Raw genomic sequence first — 25,739 nt, 5'->3', positions numbered from 1 at the left:
AGCAGTAGATAACAGCCACACAACTTTAAGCACAAATATGTTTAAATTTTCCATTTTCTTTCTTCTTTTCCTTCTGTGATGATATCAACTTTGAATTTGCAATTTCGTATAAATTATTCAGATTGCTTATTATAATTAGAAAAAAAGCACATATTAAAACAATGATAAGTAATTTAGTATACTAACTTAACTCCCTTCATTGCTTAATTTTAAAAAAATATAATTTTAGTTTTATTTCTTTTTTTAATCTGTCTTTTTCTAATATAAAAATTTAAATCAAATTTTAATTAAATAGAATATTACTATAAAAATATCACAAACATATATTAAATAAATATATATTATATATTTCATTTCACATTTTTTAAAAACGAATATAGTAGACTTATATACACTTTTTTATTTTAACTCATGACAAAATCATAATAAAACTCTGATTTGAGTCTAATAATGTTATCAACCGATAAAATATTGAGATTATTAAATCATAGCATTTAACAGAAACAATGAATATTTGTCAGTGTGTAGTTGAACAATTATAATAAGTTTTCAATTTCCAATCGATATATTTAAGATATACACTGTACATTTTAAATTAGCTTATACGAAAGTGGTTTGTCACTGACTTTTCTGTTAACTATTATTTGTGAAAAATATAAACACAAATAAAAAATATATTTCATTTTAAAAATAAAATAGTGTTGACAAAAGAAAACAAAGAAAAAAGGAAATAATATCTTTATTTTTTGTTAAGTAATGATGCTAGCTAGGATTCTACTTGTAATTATATACTAAAAAAATTAAATACATAATGAAATTTTGTTTATGACTTAGTTTTGCATTGAGCTTTTCAGAAGATTGAAATTTAAACCTAATTTACAAAATTGATTCTGAAGTGTAAAGTTTCAAGCTTACATTGAATTGAAAAAATTAAGTATGGTCGTTGATTTAGTGTCAACAATTTGATGGTAAGAGACATGTCAATTCGTTCAAAAGAAAGAAAAAATAGAAAAATATATATTGTCAACTTATTTTAATATATAATTTTTCATCGATTATACGAAGAATGAGTATTTTTGTCATTTCATGAAAAAAAAAAAAAAAAACCTAAAATTTTAGGTAAAGAAATGAGATTGTATACTGGATTAGGTTGTCAATATATCATCAAATTAATCATAGAGGTTGTATACTGAGCGTGTTTTCTTCATATCATCAATCAATAAGAGCAGATTTTCTTCATATCATCAATCAGAGGTTGTATACTAGAAGATGTTTTCAATATATCATTTATCAAAAAATATGAACACTCTACAATTTCTAAGATGAACACTCTACAATTTCTAAGATGACTGAGCAAGTGTTATATCTGAAGTTGACAGTGTACCAGAATCATCAACATCTAGCTGTTCAAACTCCTGCATCACAAGTGATATATCTTCTTCACTGATCTTCCCCATCTCTTTCAGCTTATATATAACAAATTCAGCAGCCCTATGAGAAACAAAACAGATAAAACAAAATTAATGAAACCATGCTTTTATCATTGATTGCATGATAATATATATGACTTTGAAAGAATGCTCAACTAACCCAACACTCCCATCCTCATCAAGATCTGCAGCCTCCAAATCTAAATTGGTCACTTTCCTTGTAAGCACCCACTTCACAAGTTCCTTTTGTCTGATTTCACTGTTTAGCTCTGCAATGTAGAGGAAAAACTGAGCTAAAGTAATAGTACCTGTCAATATCCAAAACACTGCAAATATTCTTCCTGCTTGAGTTGAGAAACTTTTGTCTCCATAGCCAAGGGTTGTGATTGTAGAACAAACACAGTAGAATGCATCAATAACATCCAATTTCTCAACAGTGACCAAAAAAATTATCCCCGCAATGATCAGAATCAAAAGGAGGAAAAAGACTACAAAAAGTTTGTATCTTGTTTTGTTGGTCTCAAGCTCCCTTAAAATTCCAGTTAAACCAACTTTTTGGTGCATGTGCATAGCTTTAACTATCAAAAGTTCCTGTTTCTCAACTAAGTAGTCTGCTGCTTTGCTTACAGTTATACCAATCAATGCCATCCCAGAGAAAACAAAGGCACATGCAAATAGTTTTGTTAGGTGGCTGTTTGGTACAAGATCTCCATATCCAACAGTGGTCATTGTAACAATTGTGAAGTATAAAGCATCAAGAATTCCATTTGTTTTCGTCCCCTTAATCTGGTCCCTGACAAGGAAGAAGATCAAAGCACCTACACCTAAATATACTGCGAGGTAGATAGCCACTCTTTTGAAATTTGGGTGTAAATTCTGAAATATGGATGCAGTTTGAGGAGTTGATTCTTTGCCTTGTCTCTCAGAAGGAACACCTTCTGTGTGTGGAGCACTTCTAGAACGGTGTAACCTTCTCCTGTTTAACTGCCGTTTAACCTTTTGAGTCTCATCCAGTGACCCTGACAGCAAGGGCTCCTTTACATCATTGTTGGCCATGCAGCTGAATTAAAAAACAGGGATCGGTAAAGTAGGACCTGATTCAGTTGCAAAACAGTCCAACCAACAACATCAGTCAAATAAGAGAGGAATGTATATGCACTATATTAGAAATACAAGTAGTGTTAGAGATCCAACATTATCATAGATAAGAACATTTCATAGCTGGTTTTATAAAGTTTTGTTAGACTTAAAGTTCACTTTTTAATAAGATGTTAGATTACTAACAAGAGTTTGTTGTCTTTATCCCATAATTCTTTTCATTTATATGTTGCTCAACTAATTCACTTTTATACATGAAATTTCAGCTAGTACTTGAATTCCAACAACCTCTCTCTTAAATGAGTGTCTTCCACACTAACATATTATTCATAGAGCAGATGCATTTCTTTGGTGGTGACCCTCACTTCAACTTTCAACCACAAACGCAAGATGAACTCATTTGGATAATTGCATACAAGCCATATGGATCTTCTCAATTGTGTGCCTTGACTTCCTTCTTTTGAAGAAAAGGCAGAAAATGCATCTATTTCTTCTTAGCTAAAGAGGAGGACTGTGACTTTGTAAGCATAATAACTAACATAGGGGCTTATCAGTATCAAAACATTGACTTTGCAAATGTGGTTCTAGTTCCAAAAAGAATCGTAGAGCGAACACAACTAATGAACAAGGACTTCTTGTTTAGCTCTCAATTTCTCAGTGTCCAATTTAAAACACTTCAAATTCCAATGAAAATTATTCCAGCTTCATCATATTTAACATTCCTACCAAGTTTTCGACATAAAAAAACAGAACAAAAGGACTAGAAAATGTGATAAACCTGAAGTCAACGAAGTTTGATTTTGGAAAAACAACACAGTTTTGAAGTAAATTCAAAATTCACCTGTAAGCCAAAACAGTTACCAGCAACAGTAACCCAAAATTACAGAAAGCAAATCGGAGTTTATGCCTTAAATAGCAAATTGCAAGCCTTTGAAAATAAATAGAACATGGTTCAATATCACAACCTAAAGGCAAAGGAGCAAAAACAATCCCCTTTATAAGAAGTTGAGACACTAGTGATGTCTTAAATTCGGGAGAAACTAAACTAACAAAATGGATCTGAGTTGAAAGGTTGATCATGCGAAAGACTCATTTCAAGGAGCATGAAATTTCCTCCTTTCCAGAAACAACCAGTGCTGTTCAAGTTCAACCTATCACAGTCTTTACAGAGAAAACAAGTTTGAGAAATTTATAGATCACGGATGACTAATCAACAACACCCAAAAGAGAATTCAAACGAAAACAACAAGCAGTGGTGATTCCAAAGAAGTAGGAATCGAGCTTGTAGAAGAAAGGCATGTGCTGAACCAAGAATCGAAGAGGAAAAAACCCATCACAACAAAAACAACTGAAATTGATAGTATGAGGAAAGGTCTAACCTTTGAAGTGGTTTATTGTTGCTGGAGGAGATGAGATAAGAGTATGGCAATGGCTTCTGAAAGCTTCTGATTCAGTGAAAGTGGATCCCATTTGACGTAGTTTCTTCAGAATTTAATATTAATCACGAACCGATTTGCTCGTCAAAGAGAATACTGGTTTGTTTATTTAGTAAATAGAAAATTGGTTCTTTTTTCAGAAGGGACAAAACAAAAAGTCTCATGTACGTGGTCCACTCGGTAGTTGTTCATGTTCTTTCATGTTTCCTCAACTGTATTTTAGTTTATCTTAAAAGGCTGGTTATATGTGATTCAACCATAATAACTTAATTATTTAGTTAATGAATTTTTTTTATCAGCATTTAGTTAAATTTAGTTAATGAAGATGGATTTGTAGTAACACCTCCTAACATTCTTTCGAAATTTATTTTCCCCCATCCAAATCAATAATAAAAGTCGTGATGTAATTGTCTTTCATTCAAATTAATAAGAATACAGATTATTTTGTACGTGAGTAAATGAATAATAAGGTGACATGAGAGATACTTTATCTTAATTGTTTAAGTCACTTTTTTTTTTAAATATAATTTTATTATTAAATTGACTTGATAATTATTAGATAATTAATATAAATTATAAGATGAATTATCATAATTATTTTTGTTTCAGATAAGAGTATGAACGACTTTAAATCTATAGCATTCAATTTAGTTAAGAATAAGTGTATTCTTAATCGAATGTTCATATAATTTCTGGTTTTGTGTTCTCTAATTTTTTCCGTATTAAGTCTCAAGATGGACTTACTTCAATAATAAAAGTTAATTATTCACTATCTCTTAATTTGTGTTGATAAAACATTACTATCTTTAAATATAGTATCAGATGACAATGTTTTTATCCAACAAGTCACACTCGCCCATGATCCTATAGTTTTAACATTTTTTATACATATAAATCCCAATAATTTTGATAGTTGGCACTAATTTGATGATCTTTTCTTCTCATTGAACAAAAACAAATTCAGGTTACAAAATACATTAATATTTTATTTTTTCACATCAATTAAACTGATTATAAACTTTTTTTCTTCTTCATTTTCTCTCCATCTATATATTCTTAATATTTTTTTACTCCCAAATAAATCATAAATATCCGTGTATATATATATATATATATATTAATATATTAAAATCAAAATTTGAAGAGGAAGAAGATTAGAGGGCAGAAATGGAGGGAAAGAGGAGGAGGTTAGAATCGGAGTCACAAGCACAGAGCGTGATTCTTCTGATGAAAATCAAAGGTAACGAAACCATTCAAATTCACTTCCCCAAAGCCGAACAAATTGCTATTCAAATTGTTCTCTCTCTGCATTCGCAGAATTCACTCGAGCTTTGCTCACAGACCTCACCAACGGACGCTCACCACTCATTCTCATCGATCGCTTCAGAAGCTACTGCGCCGTTCCTGACGCCAACTGGTTCCCTTCTAATCCCAACCAATCACCGTTTCACTTTTTCGTTTCTGACACGTTTTTTCGCAATGCAGCTTTTGTGCCTCCGATTTGCCGTGCGGAAAGGAAGCTCTCACACTCCGCAAGAAATCCCACGCGCACAGACTAGGTCACTCTCCTTTTCATTTCACGGCTTCGAATTATTGTGTATATTTCCTTTTCGATATTCTTTAACTGTTTACGTGAGATGAAATTGTACACACGTTTCCGAATTACGAGGCTCTGTGTTTGGATGGGTTCCGCTTTCAGTTGTCATGTTGAGAGTGATGCTGATTGTTCAGAAACTTTTGCAAGAGAACAAGCACAGTTCCAAGAGAGACATTTATTACACGTATCCTTCTTTATTTTTGGGTGAGTCTTTCGATTTGCATGGATTGTATTCTTCACTGTAACTTAAATAGACGATGAATGAGAACCATTAGTTGGATGGCGAAATCGAGTCGAATAGTATTGATTTTTAAAACATTAAGGAGAAAGTTTGCCATTATTATGGATGTTGAAACCAAATTTCCTTTGAAGTATCCCATGCTTTTGTCACTAATTTATGGCTTCAACTGTGTTTCTCTTCTTCGTGGTTTGAGATCTCTATGCTTTGTGGATCTGGCTGTTATTATAAGTTGATGTTGCATTAGTTCTAGGATACCATTGACTAAAACATGGTTGTTGTTTCTCAATTGCTGCCTGGTTGAAATCAAGTTGATTGGTTTACAAGTTTCATTTCTACTTGTACCATTGCCCTTAAATACACAAAAAAAAAAAAAAACTCAGATGTTTTCTCGTGACAAGTTTGCAAAAATGTACCATAATACTCAGGTTCAAATTGTCACAATCTTGGGTATTATGTTGTTTAAAAGTCTGTGCCAATACCTGTTTAAAGTTTATGGTAAAGGTTTAACTTCCCATGACACACTGGATTTTTTTTTCGTGTATCTATTTTTTTTTTTACAATGCAGATCAGTCTGTGGTGGACCAAGCAATTAATGATACATGTATTCTTATGCAGTGCAGTCGCCATAACCTTAATGTGGTAGTTTTTTGCTCTATCATTTTTTTGCCATTTTTCTTTTGGTTTGGCTCCTGATGAATTTTGGCGGAAAAAACCTCTATCCAAGTTTCGGATATGCTTGTTTTGCAACTTATTTGTTGTTAGAGACAGAAAGATCTACGTTTTGGATGCTTATACTTTTTTAATTTTTCATTTTTTCAGGTTTCAGCAGGGAACGGGTACAATATCAGATCTCATCCAATCTTGGAAAATGCACTCTGTTGTCAAAATTTTCCTAATAATAATAGTAGTGGTTTTTATTTTCACATGTAATAATATTTCATGGATGTGTGTACATTTTTGTATAAAAATAAAATCTCGCCTCTGGCGCATCTAGAAAATAGAATTTGTTGTGAAGTTCAAAAGACACGTATTTTTTAATTACCCACTGCTGTAATGTTATGAGATCCCCTGTTTCATTGATATTATAGTTGATGATAGTGAAAAAATATGAGTCCATTAACGTACATCAATAACGCTAGCATTCGTGATTCTCCTCTACTGCTGCAGTAGTAATGATTAATTAATTTTCTCAAAGCTGATAATTTTTGCCTTCTATCGAGCTTTTCATATTATAATGACCTGTTTAACTAGAAGGTGCTAAGACTTATGGATCAAGTTTGTTTATGATGTAGGTTAATTATGGGCTGGATAAGATTCTCCGAAGGAGAAAGGATATTTGACTGCATAAGTTCTCCTAACAGTGTAAGAACTAAGAATGATCTGAATGAAGTAGTTGGTTTTTACCATTTAAACTAAACGCAGACATTTGACTTTTGTGCAGGTCCATCCCGTTCCCGTTCTTGTTGAAGAAGTTCAAGGTATCCTTGTTTCTAGGTGAAAATACTGCAATTGTTCAGTTTCCTTCTTATAATTATATTTGGTCTTCATATTAAGTTAAAATGCAAAGTGATTAGAATTGGGGAGATTTCCTAACCTGGTCATAGATATCATTAGTGTTGCGCAATACATATTAGTTGTGGAGAAAGAATCAGGTAAACAAATGCTTTCTTTTTGGAGAAAAAGAGGAAACAAAAAGAAGGTTCTATTGAAACGACCGTCCATGTTGAACTTCACTTGCAGTTTTCCAAAGACTGGGAAACGACCAATTCTGCAATGCAAATCACTGTATTGTCATCACTGTAAGCAATCTTCGGAAGACATTAGTTTCTTTCGCAACAATGTTTCTTTATTTGAATTCTATCTTAATACAGGGAAGAGGCTACCCAGATATTCCTACAAGAAGGTGTGAACTTTTTTTTCCGTATACTTAAGATGTTATGCTATCAAGCCATAAGCCAACTAGCCTTTTCATAAATCCCAGCAAATGTGTCTATTTGTGTGCACAATTAAGAACTTACAAACTTGATCTATCTTTGATTTTATGCATTTTGTATACTAACAGGTTTTTGCGGCTTCTGGTAGAGAATTTGCGCCTGCCTGTTTATTGCTTGGTAGATTGTGATCCCTATGGCTTTGACATTCTCACCACTTACAGATTTGGCTCCATGGTCAGTATTTATAAGTTTATCAATTCAGAAATACATCTACATGTATATAATTTTAAGGATCTGATTATCAAATGTATAGGATCATTGAGTGGATTGAATCTATCTCTATAATGGCGTAGTTAAAGTTTTATATCCTACCTAACTAATCCATTTCTCTGGATTATGCTAGCAAATGGCTTATGACACGAAACATCTTCGTGTCCCAGAGATACGCTGGCTTGGAGTTTTTCCTTCAGATTCAGAGAGATATTTTGTTCCAAAGCAGTGTCTCCTTCCTTTGACTGCTGAAGGTAAATACGATACTACTTGCAGTGTGTCAGATTGACCTAGTTGCACATCTGATCCATTAATACAGTGCTCTCAATATTCCTTGTAGACAAAAGAAAAGGTGAAGCCATGTTACTTAGATGCTACCTTGAAAAGGAGGTACCACAATGGAGGTATTGATCACATACAGTCAATGTCCTTGTCCACCTTTTTCAACTGGATTGAGATTTGTCTTGTTGGTTGTGAAGGTTGGAGCTAAAGCTGATGCTGCAAAAAGGAGTGAAGTTTGAGATTGAAGCCTTATCTGCGCACGCACTTTCATTCTTGTCAGATTCTTACATCCCATCTAAAATTGAACGTAAGTTGATAATGTAGCATGTTGGTCATTTATGTGTCAAGTTCTACACTAGCATTGCAGAATCGCATCCCACACAATGCTTCGAAATTCCGCGTGTTTTGCAAATTATAAGTTACTTCTGGGTAGGGGAATGGGCCTATTGGCTTGTATGGGTAGAAATGTGTCGGGCCAATTACTCCCTGCACCCCATTTTTAAAATTCTCACACTTTTGAAATTTTCTTTCGAGAAAGATTCTAAAACCCGTGAACACAAAATCTTTCTACAAAATTTTAATTTTAATTTTCAAAATGCTTTTTTTGGAAATGTTTGCTAAGGTTTGTTTTTTATAGGAATTTTGGAAAGTCTTGCATCGGAGAACCGACACTAAAGCCGCCATATACTGAACCGACAATACTTACTAAAAAAAGCCTATGCACACTGCAATACACTAATAAAATCATAATTTTATTATTTTAGTAATTTAATTTTATATTATAAAATACTTTTATGAATAAGTTTGTATTGACTTTTATTAGTTTAGTATACATAAGTAATTTCTATAATAAAATATTGTTTATTAATTTACTTAATATTAAAATCGTTGATTAGTATGTTATGTTCTAGACTTGCTTAATAATTAAATATTTTATTAGATAATGATTTTAAAATTATTAATGATTATAAATCATTAACAAATAGATTAATTATACAGAATTTAACAAGAAATAAATATTTTTAAAATTTATTATTTTAGATTTTTGTCATCCATCCCGCTTATCACGTAATAAAAATTAAATTGACAAGAGCTCAACAATCAATTATTGAATAAATAAGTAATTACTAAATAAAGTAAAATTTAAAAATTAAAATCACGTCTGTGTGTGATGATAAAATATAAGTTTTGTATAAAAAGTTATTTGAAACACTAATCTGAATAACTTATTAAAATAATAAGTTAAAAACTATCACAAAAAATTACCTTGCCAAACATTGTGTAAAACTAATCATAATGAATAGTTAGCAGTAGATTTTTTTTTCCTCACACTTAAATAAATTTTCCTTTTTCCTTAAGTTTTACTCACAATTTCAATTTAGTACTATTTTTCTACTAGATTATTAGAAGAAATATTGTAATTATATAATAAACTCATATAATTTTTTGCATAACATAGAGGGATATAAAGAGAATAGAGAAAAGTGTGGAATAAGATAATTAATGCGATAGAAACAGAGAAAAAAAAAATGTTGTTAATCATGTTTTAAAGTATTACTCTTAAAGTACAATATGACACTTTAGGCATTACCTGAATTCTTAAAGAATACAAATGTTTCCTATGCAGTAGCAACACGAAATTAGAAAGAAGCAAAAATCTTAATCAGTTATCCTACATAGTATTAATTAGGCTTTTCTCAGATGATTTGGTAGAATTAACATCACATGCAGAGTTATGTATCCCAAAGAACACAAAAGTTACTTTCAAGAGTGACCAAAAGATGTGTGGTGTACACCATGTGTGCCCTCCTCTTGGATTTATATCCATGTTTTTGCTTTGAAGTGCATTATTGATATAAAATCAGTGAAGTAATCAATTGCAAGCATACACCTCCCATTTCTCATTCTCTGCATGAAATTAACTCTACTTTCAAGGGGCTAAGCCACCTAATTGAAAGACCCCACTTCATTATTTTAAATGTAGTTATACATTATTGATATTGAAGGGACAATCTTATGGGCTGTCCTCATCAGTGTGATTTACGCATACAACTTCCTATGCTTAGTTTTACACATCAAGAGGGGTCAATAATTCGTGTCAGAGACACCCTTTTGATGTAACTATGTTACATATGTATTCTTCTTTATTCTTTATCTTGGATTTGCTTTCTTTGTATTATTGCCTTGTTTATGCATGCACGAACTAGTACTTTGTAGGACACAGAGACAGTAGTTTTTTTTATCTAGAAGGAAGATATCAATAAGACTTTACTACTGTTATGTAGTTTTTATTGTCTGGTGAGAGTTAGTCCAACCAAGTTTGGCATTAGAAGGAAAATATCAAACAAAAGCTTTCACTTTCGAGGTTGACTTCACTTTGGTGGAGAGGATCCACATGGAACTTAACCTCATTTAATGATAATCCAGTTAAGAGAAGCTGAAAATGAAATGCCCATAGTTTTATGCCTAATCACTGTAATGGCATTTATGAATTTTTGGCCATATGTACACCATGAGTGTAAATAATTGACACACCCTTGAGGTTGCTTTCAGAAATAACAACAAAATTCTCTCTCTATATGCTTTTATGAATTCTATTTGTAAGTAAAATAATATTCATCTAAGATAAGATTTCCTTACATTATACTATGCCCTCTTGTCTCTGTGTATGAACAGGTGTTATATAAACTTGATTGAACATAGAAGAGTTATCCCTTGGGTTTCTTGCCCTTTGGGACCATATTTCTCCTGGTCCTTGGCTCCTCCCACAGATATCAACATAGACAGCAGAGAATCCTAACATGGCCTAATTTTATGCAGGAAAAGTTGGTGCTAAACTTTAATAAGGTGAAGTTTTATGTGTAGAAAAAAGAAGGTGTCATGTAGTTTTATCTTTGTTTACCATTTTATGCAGAAGTGGTATTACAGATAAATCAGGGAGTATATGGCTGCAAAGAGAAAAAAGGAATTGCATACTAAGTTTGATTGATCCATTCTTTCTCTTGCCAATCCATGACATTAATATCATTTAATAAACATGGCTATAATAGTTACCACTCAAATTATTTGTTGTAGGCTATAATTGTTTATAGATGTCTTCAACTTCATCTGTATTATGTATAAGATCATATTTGTTTGGAGAAGTGAACTATTTTTCATATATTTTTTTATCAATTCTTTGAACCTGAAAGAACTGTGAATTAATTATTGATATTTCCTTGGCCATTCAGATTTTATATTTATGAAAGTTCACTTTCACTAGGATGTCCTAGGTTGGATTAGGTGCATGCAATCATTGACTTGCATTTGCTACTAGCCACTTTGAGAGATCTATATCAATCTTTCTAATGCATAAAAAGTAAAATGTTCAGTGTTTGATGGAAGTAAAAAGAATAATAACAAAAGGACATCAGTTATAGATAATGACTGTTCTAAAAGACAGACACATGCATGCAAGTAATTGCAAAACCTGATTTGTAACATAGTAACATGTTTTCAACTTTCCATTACAAGTACTATAGAAGTGTTCTTGCTAGATTGATACAAATGATTATGATTTTAAAAGGATCTTCAGGAAATATTTTGTAGGTGCTAAAATGTGCACACACAAAAAATTGAGGGTGTCACCTATATAAAATATATTAAAATTAAAAAATCTTTATATCAACTAGATTGAACAAATTAGTATATTTTTATTTAAGTTCAGATTCAATTCAATCTTAACATGGAGAACAACCATTTTTTTTTATTGTTCTTAGTTATTATTTTTTCTTTTAAAAAAGGATCTAGAAACTAGTTTTCATGAAAAATAAGTATGTAGACACAATAGAGACTAGGAGATTTGGACTCAAGAACTCAAACAAACTAACTAAATAAATCTCTCATCACAAAAGAAGGAATTTAGATTAAATAACCATGAAAGTAATGAGACTTTTAAAGAAAAAGACCTCTAATAAACAAAATATAGATAAATAAAAAAATAATAATACCGTACTGTGTTTGTACTTTTCTCAGCTATGAGTGAGTAACCAATTGTTTGGCTGAGCTGTAATAAGTTTTCCATTATTTGGAATACTGTTGAATAATAGAGAATGACCACACTTGAACAGGTTTTCTTACCACTTGTGATATCAGACAATTGGTTTGTATTTGTGGTCTCATCTTTCAAGAACTAATTAAACATGTTGTTATAAACATAGTACTAACATTCTTCTTAGTATGAATCCATGTTCTTAAATCACTTGTTTGTTTGCATTCATATTACTAATATTTTTTCTTTAATAAAACAACAGGAACTATCACATCTACTCCCAATTAATTTCTCTTTAGCATGTCAAATTACTCTAAATACTGCTGCTGCTATCAATCATGTGATGTGAGTTGCTGCATAATAAAAATTGTTTCCTTTTCACCCTATTAAGATCATATCCTATCATTCCAGAACACAAAACCGTCCAAATTTATTTCTATTTTGGTGCATGACATCATATTGTTAGATCTTAGCAGTGGTGATGCTTTTGATATATCCTCCAACTGTGCCATTAAAGTGGTGATCATTTACTTGGATTGTGGCTTCATTTTAAACAGGAAATTCATATTCAGAGCTTGCTCTTTGGTGAGATCAACCATAAGAAGAGAACTAATTTTGTAAAATTTCAGGAGATGCATATATTACATACAACTATAGTTCAAAAAGATAAAAGACCTCACAAATGATAACTAGGCCTCCCTAAGAAAGAAAAGAAGAACATCACTGTTGTTACTAACTCAAACCATGACTAATTTGAGCTTCAATTCTTAGATCTTCCTTCATCTTTCTAATGAAATCTTCAAATTTTTTGTTCAACTCCTCTGTGCTCAACATACTGCTTTCTTCTTCCTCTTCTATGCTCTCTTCAATCAGAATGTAATCAAGTTCTTCTGACCCTTTATCCAATTGTTCAGTTTCTTCATCTAGCTCATTCTTCTCTGCTTTCAAGAGTAGGTTACTTCCTTTTTCTTGTCCTTCATCTACCACAATGATCTTCTCTATGTTTTCTTGTACTTCTGCTTCAGCACAATTTTCTCTTTCTTTTACTTTCTCTGCTGTAGTGTTCTGCAACATTAACTCGCTGGCCTCCATAACTGAGAACTGGGATTGTGAACCATCATCTTTAATAAAAGTAGAAGGCTTATCATCAGAACTAGACCGGGAGAGAGATTTAGTTATACCAACAAAAACAAGGAGACCATTGCAAAGGAGAAAAATGTTGTTCTTGTCTATGTTGTGTGTGAAGAGTTGGGAAGGGAGTGTGGAGAAATAGAATTTGAAGTAATGTAGAAAAACAAGGAAGCAAGAAGGTGAGAAGAGGAAGGAACACACAGATACTGAAACGAATAATTGGGTAAACATAAGTAGATAGTAATGAGCTTTTAGGCTCTGAGCCAAGGTTGTTATGTTTTGGTTTTTAAGCTGATCCATAGTGTGCTAAAGAAAGGAAAGGAAATGACACTGGGGAGGGTTGGTGACAGAGTTTTGTATCAGATGACATGGTTGGTGTATGGGACTCACCTCCTTATATAGAATGCTGGGATGATCCTGTTCTTTTTCTGGTTTCCCAAAAGGCCCTAGGATGACAAATAATTGTGGGCAGATGGCATATTAGGCTCAGTTGCTCTTTATGAACAGTTCCACAAATGAAGATAACTACATGCAGGATAAGTGCCAGTTGTCTAATTACTGTATATATAGCACACATCCCACCAACAAACACTCGACACAACACGAAAACGGACACTTCGATACGTGTAATCTTCAAAATATAATACATGAAGACATGCACAATATGATCTATATGTTACATCATTATGAATTATATAAATTGACAATCAAGATTTATGTGAACAAATATGACTGAGTTTTTTCATTGTGAATGTTCAAAATGATTTTTTTCTTATAATACAATAAAAACTTATATAATAAATTTGAGTTTTTAAAAAATTATTGTATTTGTGTTTTTTGAAATTGTGTAGAATTATAAAAAATCTAACAAATATTTGTTAAATTCATGTGTGTCTGCAGAGACGTCTGTGAGTTTCATAGAGTTTTCTTCATGTTCACCAATTTGGGGTTTCCATGTCAAGTGGCACTCTTCATAGACAGTTGTGAAGGGTAAGAGAGAGAGTTGAAGGAAGGCAATAGCCTCCAAAGTCACCTCCACTTTAATCCCATAGTATAAGTTCAAAACCATGAGCTCAATGCTTATGTGTTGTTGGTGCTTGAACATGGCCTATGTAAGTGACAAAAAATGGTCATCGAACCGCGTACCACCTAATACATCTCAAGCCCTATAGTTATCATGCTGCATCTGAAAACTCTGCTATTGGATTATTCCTCAGAGAAATTAATCCTTATATTATATCCTACCCTACCAACATTATAATCACTTATTTGGTTCAGTGATTAACATTTTGAGTATGGAACATGTCACATTGAAAAGGTTTACTATTTCTAGTAATTCTACAATTCTACTGTGCTTCTCTTGTTTGAGTTTTTCAATGCAGGGAAAATGGAAAACAAACATAAGACAACCTGAGCTTAGAAAGAAGATAAAGATAGACATGCATGGAAGGTCAAGTTGTCACTTGGACTTTAGCTTTTCTTATTTTGGCATTTATAGAAAGCTATAACATAGATCAATTTTTTTTTTCTAAAGAGAGTGTGATCAAATTGAGCAAGGCCGTGGAATTAGATTTGAATTTAAAGGAATAGTTTAAACATGTATGGAATTATAGAGATTGAAATGACATAAGACTAGTGTCAAAATTTTAGAACAAAAACATATCTACAATTTTCATGTTGATATCTAATGTTAGTTTGATTATTTAAATAATTGATTTAACACTTTGTGAGAAATGAATGATGAATGTAACGATAGATGATGTTTGTTATTATTTGAAGTGTCAATCTAGCTGAAATGTCAAGTTGCATAATCATTCTTAATATGAAATTTTTTATAAAAAAAAGTGTGGTGAATCATAATCTATCTCACAAGATTAAAGTCTTAATAAATGAGTTTTAAGTGTAACTCAATCCTATAAAATTGAACTTATAAAATGAGATTTATCTTTACTTATTATTAAATGTTTTTATCATCTTTATTAATATAGAATCTTCAACATACAAAATGATATATATATTTTTAATATATATTTCTTTAATTTACAAAATTTCTGACTGTAATGCACATTTACAACTTTAGTTTCATACATCACTCAATGAAATACATTTTCAGGTAGTAATAGCAAAAGAGTGTGGGAATAGTAAATTCCATACCAAACACAAACAAATAAATTTTTTCTAAAGTATAACAACATAATTACACACACAAAAAAAAATCCAAAGTCCAAAAACAAAGAGTCTAATGAGTAAGTAATTAATCAATGTTTCTCCACATCATATTAAACAACATTCACAATCTTTAACTTTAAAATATGCATTAATCTCTTTTATATTGTAATATAGAATATCATATATTTTAGTTTTCAAATAAATATTCATTTTTTTATATTTTTAATAAACGATTTTAATTAATAGTATAGTAAGTTTAAATTATTTAAATAATTTTTATAAAATTAAATAATCAAAATGATAAATTGTATTTAATAAAGTGTTATTTATAATTAAAAATATTTTTTTAAAGCTATTTATATTGCGAATAAGCTACTACTAATTAATAAATATAAATAAAAAGCGTTAATACGAAGTAATAGAATAATAGCACGTAGCCAAACACGGTATAGTAGAAGAAGCTCTTTCTCAAGGGCGCTAGCGCAAAACCCTACTTGAACCCCTTTCACTCTCTCTCACTGCTCCCAAAATTCTGATTATGTCGTTGGGAATCCTTCGATCTCGCGCGATTTCATTTGCATCGAAGCGATTCCTCTGCACCAATGCAGCTTCCGCTCCTCTTCCTCCTTCTCCTTCCGCCGCCACTTCCAGGCGCTGGAACTTCCTCAAATACGCCGTCGTCGGCACACTTACCGGAGCCATCGGATTTTCCGGTTACGCCTCTTACGGTTCGTTTTTTTTTTCTTTCCATTTTCATTGTAGCCATTTATGGTTGATGCATTGATAGAATCTAAGTATATTTTACGTGTCTCTCTTTGTGTTCGTGTTTTACTTAATTCGGAATAGCCAATTTTATATGTTAGGGTTGTTATTCAATTATAGTAGTCTGGAATTTATGTTAGTCTTCTGTTTTTGTTGGATCGCGGTGTGCAGCTTACAATTTGGAGGAAATAGAAGAGAAAACGAGGTCCCTCCGTGAATCTACCAAATACACTGCTGCTGATGGAGCCACTGCGCTCGATGTAAGTTCTGATTCCTTTTCGAGCTTTCTTCATATTCAATTTTCTTTGCTGATTCTATGTTTTGATCTTATTATCTGGATTTGTTAGAAGAATCATATTACGGGTTTAAATATCTAGCCTTAATTTTGTTGATGGAATGGCCCTTTGGATTGTTGTTTATTGCTACGTTATACGAAGGTCCACCATTTTAATGTCCAGATAATGTTTTGATAGGGATTGCCAGCGACACACTTTGTAACGCAAATTACTATTGGTTAAAGTTTGTTGAAAATTACAATCAAGAGAGAGACTCATTAAGCAATAAATTTTTTTGATTATCAATAAATTTCAGCTAACAATAGAGTCTGTTCCCAACACTGTTCGTCATTTGATACTGTAGTTTTTCATCGTTTGTGTAAATACTTTATTGACATTCGATTAGTTCCTATTATTCTCCATCTTTTAAATGCTCTCAGTCGACCTTAGTGTTACATAGTTTTGGATTCTGACTGATTTTTATATAATAGTTATCAGTTTCTTCAGTTTAATATACTGTAAGGTGACATGTTCTAGTCCATATTTTGTGCAGAAATTTCAAGGTTTGCTCTATTCAACTGCAATGACCGGTGTGTTCCCTGAACTTTAGTCTGTACATCACTTATCCTGTATTAGTGTTACTCTGTTCCTTTAAATAAATGAATTATTCTAACCTAGTGTTCATATTAAGATAAGCCATAGGTTCTGTCTAATTATAGCCATTACATGCCCCTACTTATACTGGAGATTTTTTTTTTTAAATGGATGAGAATGTGGTATATAATCACGTTTCTTGCCACCACCTATGAAGGGTGTGGGGGTAGAAAAATAAGAAAGCAGGGGCGAGAACTTGTTGTATTGTTGAGGAGGATTACTGGAGACCAATTGACATTGTGTGGACTTTTTTTAGGGGGAGGGGTGTGGTATTCAATTCCCAATTCGTTATAAATATGTATGCCTTTGTTATTAATGACATGCTGATTCATTTTCATGTGATACCCCAGTGCCTGCTAAAGCAGTAGAGCTTTATTTGGATTCAAGAAGGCTAATTGAAGAACAAGTTAGGGTATGTGCTTGCTTTTTAATATACTGATTTTGGTTGACAGTTGTCATTTAAAAAAATTCTATTTCTTACCTTGTTAATTATGGTACTCTTGCTTGTTTTTAGAGTTATACAGAACCATACACAGACAAGCTCCTTCCTGATTTGCTTCCTCAGGAGCAACATGTGTTTACACTTGTTCTTGATCTGAATGAAACATTGATTCACTACATTTGGACGGTAAGATGTCAACTGCAAACCCACTTTTTCTTTGTTGGTAAAAAATATAATTGGTAGATCGTGTTATGCTTTTTCGAGTAACAATTCCCTTTATGAGAAATGGTAGCAGGCAGCACCACAGCCACATTCTCTTTTCAGCTCACTCTTTATTATTGGTTGAAATTCATGTGGGATGCACTAAGCTGTTGTAGGAGCCAATGATTTTGAGACTAGTGAATTTCAACCAACAGTGAAGAGTGTGTTGCTTTGCTTACATTCCTCAATCCTTTTTGTACTTTGTGTCACAAAAAATGCTTTGGATCTCTTATTGCATTGCTTCTTGCTAGTGGTCCTTACATATTGTAGATATATGACCATAATATTTAGTTTTACTTTTATATGGTATGTAGCGAGATACAGGTTGGCAGACTTTCAAAAGACCTGGAGTTGATGCCTTCTTGGAACATTTAGCCCAGTTCTACGAAATAGTGGTGTACACAGACGAACAGAATATGGTAATCTGATTTTTCTCTATATTCTCTATACTCCCCTGTATAAGATTTCCTTACATTTGTTGATTTGTGCAGTTTGTTGACCCTGTTATTGAAAGGCTGGATACCAAGCACTGCATTAGATACAGGCTATCAAGGCCAGCTACTAAGTATCAGGATGGGAAACACTTCAGAGTATGTTTTTGTGTTCTTATATTATTGTCTCTCAAATTATATATGTAAAGTCCTGTAGAAGGAGTACAGCCAATCATGGCAAATAATAAGAACAAGTGCCTTGGCAATATTACCTGTTTATGTGTATAAGTATAATATAATATTAGTAATATATAGTTTTCTTACACCTGAAGATTGTAAACAGAAAACGTAGAGTTTTATTGTGATACATCACATATGGTTTTCTGGATATTCTTTTATTGATATTTTTTCCCTTTTTCGATCCTTTGATTGGCAGGACCTTTCTAAATTAAACAGAAATCCAGCAAAAGTCCTTTATTTAAGTGGTCATGCTCTGGAAAGTTGCCTACAGCATGAGAACTGTGTTCCCATTAAGGCATGGCAGCAGCAAGATATAGATGACACGGCCCTTTTGGATTTTATACCATTTCTTGAGTGTAAGCATTCCTTTAAGATATGTTGAAGAATGAGATCATGTTTGAATTATAATTTTTTTGTCCATAACACTCCTGGAGTGTAACACTGTTCCCTTGAGATGTAATTATAAACAAACTCATACTTGAAATTATTGTGGTGACTTTCTTATAAAAGTTGTTACCTTCTCCTTATCTGTTTGCAGTTGTTGCCCGTAGTAGTCCATCTGATATAAGACCAGTGCTAGCCTCTTACGAAGGATGTGATATTCCCAGTGAATTTATCAGGCGTTCCAAAGAGCATCAGAGGTAACATTTAATCTTTTAGCAAACCTCAAAGATTATACTATTTTTAGTATATTCTTAACAATTTTAAAATAAAAAACTAATGAAAGCAGTGTATATAATTTTATAATTATAATGAAAACATAAACTTAGTAACAAGTAAACAAGTCAAACTTGTTCTTGATGGCTTTTGGTTCGTGTTCAATTATGTTTTTACAGATAGTTATGTGACTGAAGTGTTTTCAATTTGTTTTGAAGTAAATGACGAAACTAAGCTTTTGTTGTTATTCCATTTTCCTTTACATATCTACTCAAGATGAAACAGGAAGTAAACCTGATTCACCTTTACTTTTCTGGTCTAATTGCATTTTAAAGTTCACAGGATTTTTATTTTTTGCATCAAATTTGAGGATATTGTTATATTTCCTCTATGTTAGTGTGGCACATTACAAGGGACGGTCTTGAGCATGGATGATGAAGTTAGAGTCTTGTTTTCTGATCCATCTATGAACATGGGTTATATACCAGTGGGATTTTGGGAGTGGGAAACAGATGGGGTGGTTTTCATAGATATTACAATTGCTTGTCCCCCCAACCCAAGTTTCGACCATTTTATTTAAGGATTTGGGTGCATTTGAAATATTCTGTACTAGATGTTACGAGCTTCAAAAGATTCCCATGAGGCGTGGAATGTGAAGTCGAATTATAGTTGTTGGGTAGTTTATGTATATCCCCATAAGATTGACTCCGTGTTGGTGGCTTAAGGTTTTTGTTGTGCTTTTAGTTGATACACTAGTAATTTATCCTGTTTAGCTAACATTTTTACTCTGGGTATTTCCAAATGATGCAGGAGAATGCAAGACCAGAAGCATCGTAGTCGCTTCTGGAAATAAGATTGTCAGTTCCATTGCAAGTCTATAACAATTTGTTCTTTGTTGAGGCTAGCAAATGAGATCGTCAATTTCATTGCAAGTCGATTGATCAGTTTACCATTGATTTTGAGGTCACTGCAAGTTGACAAGTGATTACATAAAATAGAGAAAATGTAGATTTTGTTTTACGCAAGTCTTGCAACCCCATGTCTTCGAACTAGTTTTTTGCCTATTGTAATTTTGTTGCTGGAAAGCATTTATTAATTCAGGGGGATCGAGTTCTTTTTCACCTGATGAGTTTTTGATGCCAGATGTTTCTTGCAAGGTTATGTAATCTTGATTATATTTGCTCAGAAGTGGCTATGGATTCAGTTGCACAGTTTTTACAACTGACATAATATAAGATTTTACCTGATCGAGTTATAGTTCATTTTGTTGGAATTTTCTGTTCTGTCGCTTGATCCAGGTATATCATATTTTGATTTTCAACATCCAATGTTAGTGGCTTGCATATCTGAGTATTAATTATTCCCTCAATTTCATATTGATTGTCGATGTAGCATTAAAAAAGGTTTTCATATTGTTTGAGCTTTATAGTTTTCCAAGAAAATATTGGAAGTTTTTATTTTAATATTTGCTCTTTAGAGGAAGTACGTATTGTGATAATTGAGATACGACTAGTGGAGTTTTGAAAAGTAATAGGTTATAGATGTGAAATTTGTCCAACCAAATTGTTAAATAAGTTTGTTCATGGATTAGCTAACTGTATTTTTGATAATTTAACCTCAATATATTTAAAGTCTTCTAAGCAGGGAGAATTATTTGTTTAGGTCTTTAAATTAATTTTTTAAACTGTTTTTTAAAATTTTTGGAATTAGATGGTGTTAGTGATAATGATAGTAATCTATTTAGCACTTGGCATGAATTAATTGAGTGATGTTTTTGAAAAGTTTATCAAGACTTTAAATATGCCTTTTAGTCTTATTGGGATTAGTTTTTTTCCTTCTCTATTTAAAGATTTTAATATTTTAATTCTTCGGTCATGTGAAATGTTAGTTTTGAGTATATTTAGAAATAGATAACGTTAGTCACTATTCTTTTAAATTATTATTTGAATTTTTTATCAATCTTTTTACAAATACTAACCTTTCTTATTTTATTTCCAAATTGAGTGGTATAATAGTTTCAATATAAATCAAAATCCTTTTATTAAGATCAAACTCGAAGCACTCCTCTGTGGAGAGTGAAGTGGTGTAGCTAGTAATAAGAGTATCAGTGAAATTCGTCAAAAGAAAACCAAGATGAAGAGAAAGATTAGGTAAAAGTATATATATTTCCAAAGTCACTTTTAACATATATATAGATAAAATAGTAAATTATTTGATAATAATAAATATATAGAAGTTAAAAAAATACTTTTTATTTAAATTATTTTATTTTAGGATATTACAGTAATTATTTTATAAAATTATAGCTTCCTAACTCAGTTTGATCTATTAAACTGAACACTTCGTTCCGTTTGGCGTTCCAAGATCTTAACAATGATTATTTTATTTATTTAAAGTAAATGGTCCACCGACCAATCATGTCTAAATACACACTTTTTAATTTTCCTTCTTCACAAGCCTTTTCTTTTCTCTTCCATTGCCCTTTTGTTTTTAGTGTATTCAATGGAAGCATAAAGATGCAAGTGATAGTGGTTTCGTTTCATGGGAAGTGCTGCTTCAAGTATTAACAAGAGTATGAGAACGTCAATATTCTTTATTACTATGATATGATACAGATTAAGCTTATGGGAGCCTGTACACACACTAATCACATATCACACATACACATAAAAATAATTCCCTTAACAAATGAAGGGTAATATGTGGGATATGTAAGATTATTAACGAGTAGAAAACTAATAATGAATTATATAATGTGATGAAATACTGCATCTGATCTGAATGTTATAGTCTGAGCCACTCGTCTCCATCTATGAAACTCTTATGAAGGAAAGGTGCTACTTCATCATAGCTGAATGACTTTGACCAAGGTGCCCTGTTGCTTCTATCTGCTCCTTTTCCATCGCATAGATACTCACCAAACACTGCAGTCCTGAAATTCCATACACATATTCTGTATATGAATTCTATAATGGAATAATAACTTCACATTTCAACAAAAGCTAGTAACTAAACCATTTTTTTTATGCAATGATCTTGATTTAGAATAATATCTTACTTCTTTCTATCTGATTGATTCCAATCTGACCACCCTTCAGGAATGATAATGTCATCCATATTGCATTTGGAGTATATAATTCTAGAGTAGTTCCCCCATGCTCTGCCAAGGTATACTCTGCCACTTCCTCTGATATTGCACCCTACAAAAGAAAAACCTGTGTCTTCAGTTGCTGAATTCCTATGATGTGCTGCTATTGCTCCAAAGTCGTCCGTTATTGACTGCAGAAGGCAATTCTGCTCCATAGTTCTCAAGGGTCAGAATTAAATAAACTTGGTCACTGCTTTTTATTCTTGTAACATAGAAAAAGGCTCATCTTATATTATTACCTTGTAGAGTGATTTTGCACTGCCAAAGATAAAATCAACTTTTCCTAGGATGTCACACTCTAAGAAGTAATGATTTCCTGTGTTGTCCAAGAGACTGTCCTGTGCTCCCTTAATCCTCACTTGATAGAACATGGCTCTTTCACTGTTCACCCTCAGTGCCACTCCTTGCATCCCTTTTACACCAGCCGTTGCAATCACTGAGTTCTGCAACCACACAAAGATTGCCATTTGTCATGTGTTGGATCGGATAATGCAGTAACTTTTCCAAAAATTCATGCAATTTTAGCGGTTGAGTGAAACATGATGTATTTTTTAGGTTGCTTGAATGTGTTGAGAATTTTATACAAAAATTGTGTTGTTACCTCAAAAGTGATCCCAGTTGCACAGAAATAATCAGAGTCCACTCCAACTGTTGCTGTATCAAAGGTGCCCAGTGCCTGACCATTTGTGCCTCTATCAGATGACTTACTGTTCCAAGTAATAACAGGACTTGCTGTTTGATTTCTTTTCCCTACGAATGATACATAAGGCTTGTTCACAGCCACACGCACTTTCTCTCTGCAAATATTGCATACAAACAAAAGGGTATACAAAACATAAGGAAAGTTTTTAACTTCAACAAAAGTAAGAACAGGGACTTGATCACTAACGAAGTTTTTGGAAACCAAATAAGTGTTCATTACCCGAAAACAAAAGATTGTGTTTTCAAAAGGAGAATGAATAGAAACAAGGATTTTGATTAGAATTGAATAACAATGACACAGTGGTGATGAAAGTAAAAGATGAAATCCAATTTTGAAAAGCACAAAACATAAGAGTAGTTGCATATGATTATTTGAAATAAAACTCTAATTTTGAAAGAAAAACATCACCAAAGCTGCCATGTAAATTATGCAAGTAGCTACTGACCTGTAAATTCCTGGATAAATGTAAATTTTCACCCTATGTTTGTTATTTTCAGGAACCATATCCACAGCACCTTGAACAGTTTTGGAGTGTCCCCCACCATATTTGTTCACAACAATAACTCGAACATCGTCATGGCGCTTCAAGGTCAACCTTTGCTCATCCACCTGCAAATCTTCCCAACTAATGTAGTTCCTAATACCACCATGCCCATTTTCACCTTCTGCTAAATTCACACGAACCCACATCACGAAAACCGACACAAACAAAAACAGAACTCTGGAAGACACCAACTTCATCATCATCATCCCTGTGTGACCACACAAAGAATAAGAAACCAAGCATGAAGGGGCGTGTGTGTGTGTGTTGAAAATGTTGTTGAGGTGTTATTATAGGATCAAAGTGGGAAAACGAAACTCCAAATGAGAACAAAAAGCTTGTGTTACAGATGAATAAGTGGAGTAACGTTTTTTTTAGAGTTGAGGCATGGAGTAGCTGATAGCAATAAATGTGCGAGCGTTATGGTCATATATAAGCCATGCATGTTGTTTTTATGAAACATAAAGAGAGACCAACAAAACAAAATCATAGCTTTGTTTTTTGGTTTAATATAAGGAACTTAGAAAACCTGTCTTTGTGACTGAGACTTTTGTTTTTTGTTTTCTGCTTTTTTTTTAGCATAAACGTTGAATAAATGGGACTTTGTCTGATGCAGAAGAAAGAGTGTTGGGTAACTGAAAGTGTATTTTTTTTTTTAAAGTTGATCATGTAAAAGAACAGAACGTGGTATATGGTGTGAAAAGATGAACAAGGCAACAACAGTTAGAACGGTTGAAGATTCATGCGTGTAACTTCTCCCCACTATGTTACCTTTTGTCGTGGATCTTTCTTTTTGATTCATGCAACACTTTCAAATCTTCTTTTTCCCTCCTTTTATTTATTTATTCCTTTTCTTTTTGTTGTGCAACAATTTATTTTGATCTGGTTTGAGCTGGAAGTTATGGTTGAGCTACCAGTGTGAACGTTAAAGGGTTTTGTGAAAATGAAAGTGAAATGATTGTATCAACTTAGCATAATATTTAATTAACTGGGAGTGGAGACTTAATTGATTTCAGTAACATATTGAGTTATTCAAAAGTTGATGAATTAACTGCATTATGTTACATTAATTCTGAATTAACATTTGATGAATCATAGAGTTGGATTGCATTGATCTGAAGAAGAAAAGCAAAGAGCAGTTAAAGTTGAAAATCAGAATAATAATTGTGTGATGACAGAGTATATATATATAAGAACTGTTACAATAATAGATTACTTGCCAAATCATTTAAAGTTCTTGGTTTGTTCATCACAGAATCTCTGAACATTTAAGGAGAAAAGAATTAATAAGGTTGAGTGATGAGTCACGATGGAGTTGTTGGTGTCATGAGTTCCATGACAATGGAAACTATTAATATCTCTTTCTCTCTTTCTCATGCTTACCGTTACAGAAAACAATAAACATTCATTTTCACTTCCATAGATAAACTTCATTTTTCACTTCTTTTCCACCGTTTCACAGAACAAAATTTAAGGAAGTGTTTATTAAGCAGAGCAAAAGGTTATGATGAATTGAGAGGAACAACCAAATGATGGCTAAAAAATTACCAACCAATGAGAATTTCTGCTATTTTTTATCAGAAGATTCTTGTAACTGTTCATGTATGCATGGAACATATTTTGTGAGCATGAAGTTTCATTTTACTAATATATTCAAGGAAAAGATTTCTTTAACATCTATTATAATAATATAATAATATTTTTAATTAAAAAATAAAAGAAATATAATTAAAATATTAGCTTATTGGAATATGAAGGGTATGTTTGTATTGTTTATGTGATCTTATAATTAATATTTGTATTGTTTATATGAAGGGTATGTTTGTATTGTTTATGTGAAGGGTATGTTTATATTGATTATTAAAATATTATTTATGTGATCTTATAATTAATATTTATTATTTATTCTATTGCCAGCATATATGATTTAAAAAATATTCATATTTTATTTCTCACAAATAACCTAATCACCCACTAACTTTAAAAACATCTCCACTAATACACATC

General features: G+C 32.2%; 5 protein-coding genes across 7 annotated transcripts; 2 read left to right on the top strand and 3 right to left on the bottom strand.

Annotated features, from left to right (window-relative positions):
* Positions 1-1,209: 1,209 nt before the first annotated feature.
* On the bottom strand, positions 1,210-4,064 carry KCO1 (Outward rectifying potassium channel protein). The gene is made up of 3 exons (XM_068632354.2): positions 3,908-4,064; positions 1,591-2,524; positions 1,210-1,491 (listed from the first exon to the last, which is right to left on the bottom strand). Exons 2-3 carry the CDS (start codon positions 2,484-2,486, stop codon positions 1,341-1,343), a joined length of 1,047 nt encoding a protein of 348 aa, XP_068488455.1. The 5' UTR covers positions 2,487-2,524; positions 3,908-4,064; the 3' UTR covers positions 1,210-1,340.
* A 1,040-nt stretch (positions 4,065-5,104) lies between these two features.
* ATSPO11-1 (Spo11/DNA topoisomerase VI, subunit A protein) lies at positions 5,105-11,099 on the top strand. 3 transcript variants are annotated; one of them, XM_090293874.1, is made up of 15 exons: positions 5,105-5,204; positions 5,282-5,381; positions 5,450-5,523; positions 5,664-5,765; positions 6,368-6,441; positions 6,622-6,638; positions 7,095-7,164; positions 7,244-7,280; positions 7,407-7,454; positions 7,543-7,705; positions 7,865-7,970; positions 8,140-8,260; positions 8,347-8,410; positions 8,486-8,595; positions 10,965-11,099. In XM_090293874.1, exons 1-15 carry the CDS (start codon positions 5,132-5,134, stop codon positions 10,973-10,975), a joined length of 1,170 nt encoding a protein of 389 aa, XP_090150000.1. In that variant the 5' UTR covers positions 5,105-5,131; the 3' UTR covers positions 10,976-11,099. The 3 variants fall into 3 exon arrangements, with proteins under 3 accessions (XP_090150000.1, XP_068486115.2, XP_068486114.1); XM_068630014.2 differs by lacking the exon at positions 10,965-11,099 and having other exon boundaries at positions 7,543-7,601; positions 7,674-7,705; positions 8,486-8,836; XM_068630013.2 differs by lacking the exon at positions 10,965-11,099 and having other exon boundaries at positions 8,486-8,836.
* TIM50 (Haloacid dehalogenase-like hydrolase (HAD) superfamily protein) lies at positions 10,999-20,602 on the top strand. Its single transcript, XM_068630015.2, has 11 exons — positions 10,999-11,135; positions 14,350-16,346; positions 16,552-16,640; positions 17,209-17,245; positions 17,660-17,721; positions 17,824-17,937; positions 18,327-18,431; positions 18,504-18,602; positions 18,880-19,039; positions 19,222-19,324; positions 20,151-20,602. Exons 2-11 carry the CDS (start codon positions 16,157-16,159, stop codon positions 20,191-20,193), a joined length of 1,002 nt encoding a protein of 333 aa, XP_068486116.2. The 5' UTR covers positions 10,999-11,135; positions 14,350-16,156; the 3' UTR covers positions 20,194-20,602.
* On the bottom strand, positions 12,919-13,838 carry LOC137824382 (uncharacterized). The gene has a single exon (XM_068630016.2). It carries the CDS (start codon positions 13,747-13,749, stop codon positions 13,051-13,053), a length of 699 nt encoding a protein of 232 aa, XP_068486117.1. The 5' UTR covers positions 13,750-13,838; the 3' UTR covers positions 12,919-13,050.
* A 1,442-nt stretch (positions 20,603-22,044) lies between the features above and the next one.
* LOC137825584 (pectinesterase QRT1) lies at positions 22,045-24,542 on the bottom strand. The gene is made up of 6 exons (XM_068631285.2): positions 24,504-24,542; positions 23,637-23,943; positions 23,090-23,285; positions 22,728-22,931; positions 22,399-22,634; positions 22,045-22,272 (listed from the first exon to the last, which is right to left on the bottom strand). Exons 1-6 carry the CDS (start codon positions 24,532-24,534, stop codon positions 22,125-22,127), a joined length of 1,122 nt encoding a protein of 373 aa, XP_068487386.2. The 5' UTR covers positions 24,535-24,542; the 3' UTR covers positions 22,045-22,124.
* Between the last annotated feature and the right edge of the window lie 1,197 nt (positions 24,543-25,739).

Source organism: Phaseolus vulgaris, chromosome 8, assembly GCF_051622355.1.
Source record: "Phaseolus vulgaris cultivar YP4 chromosome 8, ASM5162235v1, whole genome shotgun sequence".
Classification (NCBI taxonomy): Eukaryota; Viridiplantae; Streptophyta; class Magnoliopsida; order Fabales; family Fabaceae; genus Phaseolus; species Phaseolus vulgaris.
The sequence above is the reverse complement of the archived record's forward strand: the minus strand, read 5'-3'. Positions and strand labels throughout refer to the sequence as shown.